The sequence below is a fragment of the Charadrius vociferus genome, unplaced genomic scaffold, assembly GCF_000708025.1.
Source record: "Charadrius vociferus isolate BGI_N301 unplaced genomic scaffold, ASM70802v2 scaffold529, whole genome shotgun sequence".
Taxonomy (NCBI): domain Eukaryota; kingdom Metazoa; phylum Chordata; class Aves; order Charadriiformes; family Charadriidae; genus Charadrius; species Charadrius vociferus.
The window spans coordinates 1,001,984-1,010,845 of NW_009650172.1; the positions used below are offsets into that span (position 1 = coordinate 1,001,984).

At 55.9% G+C, this 8,862-nt stretch overlaps 1 protein-coding gene across 1 annotated transcript in view; it reads right to left on the reverse strand.

The window, feature by feature from the left end:
* Positions 1–8,862, reverse strand: part of CAMK2A (calcium/calmodulin-dependent protein kinase II alpha) — a 32,060-nt gene continuing 23,198 nt past the window's right edge. The window contains 7 exon segments of the mRNA XM_009892587.1: positions 1–338; positions 540–777; positions 1,159–1,253; positions 2,185–2,260; positions 3,542–3,590; positions 4,686–4,718; positions 5,460–5,496. Of these exon segments, the coding sequence (XP_009890889.1) occupies positions 545–777; positions 1,159–1,253; positions 2,185–2,260; positions 3,542–3,590; positions 4,686–4,718; positions 5,460–5,496 (523 nt within the window). The 3' untranslated portion in view covers positions 1–338; positions 540–544.

Below are 8,862 nucleotides of genomic sequence, written 5' to 3' on the forward strand. Positions count from 1 at the left end.
ACCAGTGCCATGCAGCTGAGGAGGGAGGCCTATACCCCGGCACGTGTCATCTCACTGCCCAGATGCTCGGGTTTACGTTCATGGTTTCTCTTTTCTTGGTTCATGCAGAGGAAAGGGGACCCAGTGCCATGGCCCCGGCGGGGTGAGGATGTTCGATGGGATGCTTGCGCGGCGCCGGTGGGGCCGTTGCGTGTATGCGGTGAGAAGCGAGGGGTTATTCCAGCGGGAACCAAGCAGCAGAGCCAACAGCCAAAGTCCCGTAGGTGAAGATGTCGGAGGAGGTCTCCCCTTGGTAGTCAGTCAGTGACAAACCCCACACGGGCAGGACCGCGCTTCAGCTGCAAAACACAAACCGGGCAGAGAGGGAATTTGCTTTGACCATCCCTTTGGCAGAGCATCCCCCTCCCCATCGCTATCTCACGGCGATCGGCCATGTCCTCCCCACCGCGGATGCTCGGAGCAGGATCCCACCCACTTTACAGCCTCAGCGTCGTAAGGAGCCCTCACCGTCCCCCCTTGCCCCATCCTTGGATCCTCACAGGGCTTACTGCGGTAGGACGGAGGGCGCGCCGGATCTGTGGAAGTGGACGATTTGCCATTTGCCATCCCGGCGGTGCCAGATGCGGGTCTCCTCGGACTGGGCGGTGCGGGGGATCCCTCCCGCATCCACGTACTGCGTGATGCGGATGTAGGCGATGCAGGCGGACTCGTCTCCCATCAGGTGGATGTGAGGGTTCAGGATCGTTGTGTGCACAGGCTTGCTGTTCCGGGACCACACTGAAGAGGGGACAAGTAACAAGTGGCTTTAGGCAGGGGAAGGAGTTTGGGTGGCTCTTGCCCAGGGCAGCAGCAGCAATGCGGGAAGGGGAGATGCTTGTGTTAGGCACTCTGCTTGGAGGCACTAAGCAAATGCTGCACAAGTGGCTTCAGCATGGGTCCACCTAAAAAGCAGCTAACCAAACAACTCCTCTGCATACAGCCTGGCCCCAGTTGACCTAACAGGCTTGATGGACCTCCTGCTGGGATCTTCCAGATCAGCCAGAGATGCTCCCAAAGCCACCCTTACCCTCCTCTCTCCAGCAAGCTGATGGAGGTCAAGAGACAGCCAGGCCCATGGGAGGTGGGAAGGGTCCCTCGGGAGGCAAGGGGGCTGCTTACGGTTTTCAAAGTAGAATCGGTGGAAATCCAGGCCTTCCACGAGGTTGCCCAGAGCCTCGGGCTCAAAGGCAGTCATCCCAGGGTCGCACATCTTCCTGGGGAGGCGAGAAGTGGAGAGAAAAGGGAGAGGTTATCTCACTGCTTCTGGTGTGAGAGCCTGCAAAATCCAAACGGGTGACGCTCGGGATCATAGAATGGTTTAGGTTGGAAAGGATTTTGAAGATCATCGAGTTCCAACCACCCTGCCATAGGCAGGGACACCTCCCACTAGACCAGGTTGCTCAAAGCCCCTCAGCCTGAGACCCAGGAGCCTCTGCACCAGTAAGCAATTCAAGCAGAAGTCTGACCTCATCCCTGCACTCTGCATGAAGCCCCCCCACCTCACCTCCAGCCCACTGACTGCAGCCAAGACCCCAGCGAGGCAGGGCCAATTCTCCATCAGTCACCATCTCCAATTAAACCTCCCAAAAAACACTGCTCTCTTCTTTATATGAAAGAAAAACAGCAGGGAAAAACTCATATTCTCTGCTCTGTATCAAAATCTCCCTGCTGCAATTCTCTGAGGCAGGGACGAAGACCTGCACTTGCTCAGACATCGCTAATTAAATAGGCCTTGGACACAGAAGCAGCGTACTCTGAGGAGCGTCAGCTCAGCGACTAGAAAGCAGTTACGCTTCCAAAACAGCCTGTGGCAATCTGGATATAATGGATACCATGGATGCAATGTTCCTTCCTCCACCATAAATCAGGTTTACAGTTATTCGTCTTTCTGCAAACCAGACAACGGGCTCATCCATGATAATGAGACCGGAGATGTGATTCAGCTTAGCGTGAGAGAAGCACCAGGTTTGGAAACTGATGTCCCCTGCTTCTCTTGGATGGTCTCCATGCCCCACCACCACATCAACCTGGTCACCCTGCCCGGGGCAGCAGTAACACCTCCTCAGCTGTGTTGTCACATTGGGAGCACCCGCTCTGGGAGGCTGAGCCCCCACCCCGACCCAAACCCACGCTGGGCACACTCACGTGTAGGACTCAAAGTCGCCGTTGCTTATTGCTTCGATCAGCTGCTCTGTGACTTTGATGATTTCTTGCTTCCGTACTGTTGGTTGAAAGAGAAAAAGAAAATAAAAGGAGAAAACAAACCAAAAGTGCTGGTGTTGCAATATCGGCGAGGTTATCTTTTTCTCATTAGAAACGGACGGCCACTGGAAACTGTCCAGGGAAAAAGCAGGAGAGCCACTTGGGAGAGAGATGTGGGGAAGCGCTCTTCACCTCTGGAGAGGAAAGACCTCCAAAGTCAGGGCAAAACTGAAAAACCCTGTATTTTCCTAAAGAGCAAAAGGCTTAACCACCTGAGGGTGAGCTGCCCTCAGCCCAAAAAATTGGCAAAGATTTGCCAAGGTGGGGACCTTCTACCCCGTGAACTCGGAGCAGGGGCCAGCCAGGGCAAGCTGGACCAAGGATGGTCTCACCTCCCTCTGAGATGGGAGGAGAGGATCTCGGCTGGGAGGGAGGACAGGTGGGTGATACGGCCATCCACCTTGGCAGACACAGAGGAGGGACCCCATGAAGGGGACGGCACTGTGTGGCTGCTGCCAGGGACCCCGGGCACTGCTGGCTCATCTGGGAAGAGACTGGGCTGCGAGAGCAGATTTGGCTCCCTGGGATGCAGGAGGAGCTGTCAGAGGTAACCCTGGGCTTATTAATGAGGCTCTGCTTCAAATGCAAATCAGCGTCATGCTTGACTTAATTTTTATTTTTTTTTTGTATTGTGGCTAATGAAAGGAGAGGGAGCGCATTCCTGAGAGTCACTCAGAAAGGAGCAGAGGGACTCCCATCACTTCCCGAGCACCACCTGCCTCCGTGTCCGCTCTCAGGGAGCCCTTCCCCAGGAGGACAAGTGTCCCATTAACTCTCATGTCAGGCCAAAGTCCATCTTGCTTTGTGCTGAGGTTGCTTCATCGAGAGACTTTACAAATTAGCACTGATAAATTATTCCCTGGGTTATTCTTAGAAAGCTGGCTCTAGCAGGCGGCGGGAGGGAGGCAGGGATTTCCCCTGGAGGCTTTTCCCAAAGGGCCATTTATTTTGGAGGAACAGGCAGCCCGGCTGCTATCCCTGCAGATTACTGCTATTTCCATGCCTGTTTTCAGGGAACATCCCTGTTTTGGGGACCCCTCTTCTCCTCGCTAGCAGTGCCTCAGCTGCTCATGGCAGCGACCCAGCAGTGCAACCACCTAAGGAGTTAAAGCAACTTCTGAAGGGTCCTGAGGCAGCTCGATGGTGGTGGGTTTCACCATAGCCAATATCTCATTAGGGGTGACCAGACTAACGACCTCCAAAACAGCCTGCCCGCCTCCCCGGGCGCCCCCGCCAGTACCTTTGGTGTCTTCATCCTCGATGGTGGTGTTGGTGCTCTCCGACGATTCCTGAACAAAGAACAGAAAGGACAGATGGGGCGGTGAGAGGGGTCTTCTCCCCACGCCAGATGGAGCTTGTGTGTCCGAGAGCCCCCCGAGTCCGACCCCACAGCGCTCAACTGTGCCAACGGACAGAAACCAAGGAAAACACCAGCAGGTCCAACCCATCCTCAACCACAGCTCTAGGGCAGCGCTGGCAGAGCCCTCCCTGACCTCCACTCCTTGTAGCCAAGGGCACAAGAGCTGGGCTGTGGAGGGTCTCGTAGGAACGGCGCTGCCTTTCCTACCGACGCCTGTGGGGACAGAGATGGGGGCAGGTCTGGGGGGAGGGGGGGTTGGTGGGTTCCTAGGAGCGTTGCCGGAGGGGCAGGGAGAGGGGCTGTGTAAGGGTGGAAGACACCATGTTGACTGTACGATAAAGAGAGAGATGTACAAATTAACAGCGAGGAGGAGCTGGGATGAGAAAGAGGGGACTGTGCAGGAGTGAGAGAGACCACACTGACCGCAGAGTAGGGAGAGAAATGTACAATAAAACAGAGTGCTTCCAAGACCCACATGGACCACCGAAGGCTGAGACACAGCTCTTTCAAGAAACAGCTGAGCACTACACAGATTTTGGGGGGAGAGGGGTACTGACCCCCCGTCTCTCTCCAGGAGCCCCATCAAGGCGACTCTGCTAGCGGAGCTAGAGCAATGGCTCTGCTAGCTCTTCCCAGCAGAGCCTTGCTTATGTATTACCCATAATACCCCGATGTAGGTTGGCAAGGTGTCCCATGACCATACAGTCCCCGCAGAGGCATGGAAGGTGTTTCTCCAAGGCTCCTTGGACCGATGCAGCCTGCAGACCTGAGTCAGGAGAACTGGGAGAAACGGCATGAGAACCCATCAGCAAGAACCAGGGCTGGCTTCCCACCAGCTGGTGGCCAGCAAGTGCCTGCACCAACCCTGTTAATGGGGTTTGTGGGTGATACGGCTTTGAGGATGTTCCCTCCAACCCCAGTGTCCCTTCTTCCCTACCCCGAGGTAACTTCCAAAAACAGGGGAAGCTGGAACATGTAGAGAGGCCCAGCAATATCGGCATTGAGGAAGACGAAGGACACTCACCATTAACTGAACGCTGGAACTGGACTTTCTTTTCTGGAAAAACAAGGAGAAGAGATGGAACAGGAAGAGACACAGAGTGAGAAAGGCAGAGAGCGGCACGTGAGGGGCAGCAGCTCCTGAGCCACCCTTCATGGTCCTCGTGGAGGGGCAAATGAAAGGCGCGGGGGGGCAACCTGGTGCTCCTCTAGGGACATGCCACTGGCTATGGTGCTGGTGGTGCCGTGCCAGCTCCCTCCCCGCCTTCCTGCTGGCACCTTTCTCTCCTGATCTGCCACAATCTCTGGTGTTGCTCATCCCAAGGACCTGGCTAGTCCAAAAGGAAGTCCCCTAGGAGTCAATGACCACTCTGGTGGCTTTGTGACCAGGTCAGCAAGCTCACAGGAACAGGAGTGAGATGCTGAAAAGCTAAGGCAGCTCCACCACCTCAACAGCCCTGCACCTGGTGTGAACGCTGTACTGACGTTTACAGTCTCTGGAACCGTTCTGGGTGCATCTGCCCATGCTGCTGACTAGTTTGGAGATGCTCGATTAGTTTTGGACCTAGACCAGTACTAAGCTGGCTGGTTTAAAGCCAGCCTGGCTATTGCTACTCGACCCCGCAAGGTACACACACCGTGTGGGACGCTGTCCTGAGCACGGCTCCAGTGCTTTAAATCAGGACAAGTCTCCTCCAAAGAGAAGACCTTACAAATGCACGCATTTATCTCCATCCTTGACCACTACCACTAGGCTTTAAGGCTTTTGGGTTGGATGACCCCATAGCCACGGTTCTGCTTTCAATCCCAAACTACTTCTGGACTTTCCTCCCTTCCTGTGCTCTGCTCCCCGTCTCCATCTTTAATCTAGCCAGGAGACAGAGGGACGTGCACGCTGGCCTCATGCCCTTTCTCCACCTCCAGCTCCCAGGGGACGAATCCCAGTGGGCAATGGGAAACACCAACGTGCAGGAATCAGAAGCTGCAGTGCCAAATAACAAGTCTTTTACCAGCATATTTAACAAGGCACCATCTCTGCCTGCCCTGCAGAGGGAAAAGCAGCACACACTGTGCAAATCTCTTGGCAAAGTCCATGTGGCGACCCATTAGGGTGCGCGGGTGGGCTGCAGTGTAAAAGCTGCTGCTATCCATTCCCCCTCATCGCTCCTTTCACATCCGACATGGCTCCCACCAGCACCGTCGCTGAGTTTCCCCCTCCGCCGGTGCAGCTCTCCCCTCCCTCGCTAGGTCCTGCGTTAATCCTCGCCCCTCCTTCACCGAAACAGATGTCCTAAAGGGCAGAGCGAGCTGCGGTATTTCAGAAGGAACCTCACGGGAAACGGAGCCGCCAGAGTTGGGCTGTCTGCAGGGAGGGCTGACAGCTTCTGCTACCCAAGGACATGAGACGGGGCAGTAAACTGCAGAAATTTTAGACGCAACAGAATGCAACACAAAGCGGTGACCGCGTCAAGTCTGGACATACAGTAACAGGATGCAACATGGGGCAGTGAGCTCATTAATTTAGGACGGGACAGGATGCAACACGGGGCAGTGATTTCATTAGTTTACAATGTGACGAGATGTGACACTACACAGGGCAGTGAAGGTATCATAACTGCTGGGACCAGAAGACCTCCCACAGACCCCACAGCAGGGCTCCAGGAGGATTTCTGGTCCCGTGAATGCTTTTGGTAGGGGAGCAACCTCCTGGGGAGGGTGAGTTTCGAGCCCTCTGAGCCTGGGCTAGCACCACGCCGGCGCTGGAGGGCTGCACGGACAGGCTGGAGGGCAGCACCAGGCTCCTGCTGCCCACCTGTGTAGCTTTGGGCAAGAACGGCAGGGGTGGCTGCCTGGGACCTGCCTGCTCTCACGGAGTCGGTCAGTCCAGCAGGTTTCTCCAAATGGGGACCCAATTCTTGCGACAATGAAACACACCGCACAGCCCCAACTTACAGCCCTGCTCTGAGCAGGCAGGACCATTTCCTTCCCACCCTCCCACCCAAGGTTTCCAGGCAGGTTTCCAGGTTCCTGCCTCGCTTTTCCAGCAAGATGGAAAGAAAGGAACACCACCCAGCAACGCCCTGGCATCTGCCAGCTGCCCACAGTGGGCCATTAAAGCTTCACCCAGAGCACCCAGCCTCCCTGTGCCCCCGTGAGTGGGTTACGCTGCAAGTCCCCCCCAGGCTGAACATGGGAATGAGAGGTGGGAATGGTCACACCGAAGGTGGCCAACACAAGCAACCTGTTGGGAATGAGTTTGCCTCTACTTTCTCTTCTCCTCTACCTTCCTGGCCACCTTGCCAGGCTGTCTCACCTCCACTTGTTGGAAAAGGGGCAATAAAAAAGCAAACTAATTCTCTAGAGCTTGTACACCCTCTTGAGCTGGGTGTTGGCTGGTAGACTGCACTTGGGATGAAGCCTCACGCGCCGCTCTCCACTCACCAAAGAGGGGCTGAGGACTGGGGATACAAACCAGCCTCTCTGATCCCACTCTGAAACCAGACCCTCCTTGCTGAGTTTCAGTGATGGGCCAGAAGGCTGTTTACCCAAACTAGATATTTTGCTACAACAGCAAGTGCCCCTCTTCCCAGGATACTCAAAACTACCTTGAAGTCCAAGAGGGAGCAACATTAGCAAGTAGGGCTGGCAAATGGTCCTCTACCACCACACCACCACACCATCCTGGCAACGCCAGAGATGAAATTCAAGGCTGTCCCTTTCTGCTGGAAAATCAGATTCAGGATTGCGCCTAATGAAGCCTCTCCATCCACCAATCTCTCCTTTTACAGCTGAAAAACACATCTCCTGATTGCTCTCACCTGTGCTCCAGCAACTCATACCAGCTCAGCTCTACCTGTGGCATCGCTTCTCAGGTAACTCCCAGAAGCAGCCAGGACCTCAGAGCTGCAGAGGACAGGCCAGCAGTGTCTGGCAGATGGGTTTCTGCGCCTCCCATGGGACCTTGTCCCCTCTGTGCCAGCACTGTTGTCCAAAACTAGCAATCCTGTCCTGGAAGCCACGTGACATCCTGACACTATGGCCCAAAGCAATGTCCTCTCATAGCAATGCAGGCCATCAGCTTCATGTTGCAGAATGATGATGCATGGCCAGAATGGTCTGCTGTGGAGCTGAGCCCAGGTTTGGAGGGTTGTGCGTGGTCTCAAGCCTTGCAGGCCTGTCCTGTCCCAGACGATGGGTCTGGAAGGAGTGGGAGAAAGACAAGCTGTCCCTAGACCTCTGGCTCCACTGACCACTTGGACTGAGGAGAGAAGAAGCCAGCTGAGGTCTCTTCTCTTCCAAAACCCTGCATCCCTCACAGCCCAACAGATGGGTCCCTATGAAAGGGCGGAGGAAGGAGAGGAGACACGCTGCAACCGGGCTCCCAAAGCTCTTCCTGACACCTTGCACCCCTGCCCTGAAATGGGGGATGTGACCACAGCAGCTCTCCCCTGCTGAGTGAGCGCTTGTATTCATGAAGGGACCAGGGAAAGACCCTCACAGCTTCTGTAGGAGTTTGACAGAGCTTGTTTACCACCGCATCTCCATATCATCAGAAGAAGCTGCTCGGCAGTAGGATTTTGCTGCCTCCAGGAGCCACCTTGTCCTGGAGAAGAGCCGTGGCTCCACCTCGGAGGGGCAGACAAACCTGAGGACTCTGCAGCCCGAGAAACAAGGTCCACCAAGCACTGGCTTGTTTTGAGAGCATCACCAAGCTATTTGCTCTGTCAAGCATCGCCACATTCATTTTCTCTCTCTGCACTGGGCACAGGGGGTGCTGCCAAGAGGGTCAAAGGCACCCATGTGCCACCCAGCAGCACACCAGCCCTTGGGGACTTGATGGGACAGGAGCTGGGGGTGATCCCAGCCCCACCAGTCGCAGTGGGACGCGTGCTGAGGTGAGCAGGAGATGCAGCCGCCCATCTCACCGAACGGCCGCTGCCAGGCTGAAGCCACGGCTCCGGGCTGCAAAACTGCCTCCCCCTGTCCCTTGTCCCCTCTCCTGGTCCAGCCTCTGCCCCCTCCCTGGGGGCAGCAAGGGGTGAGCGCATTTTGCGGGCAATAAAACAGCAGCAAATTCCCCCCACGCACCCCTCCAGCACCATCCCGCTCCCCTCACCCCCCGCGCCGCAGAGCCTCCCCTGCACCGCCTGTCCCGGCAGCAGCCCAGCCGGTGGCACGGGGACACACCGGGGACGTTGGGC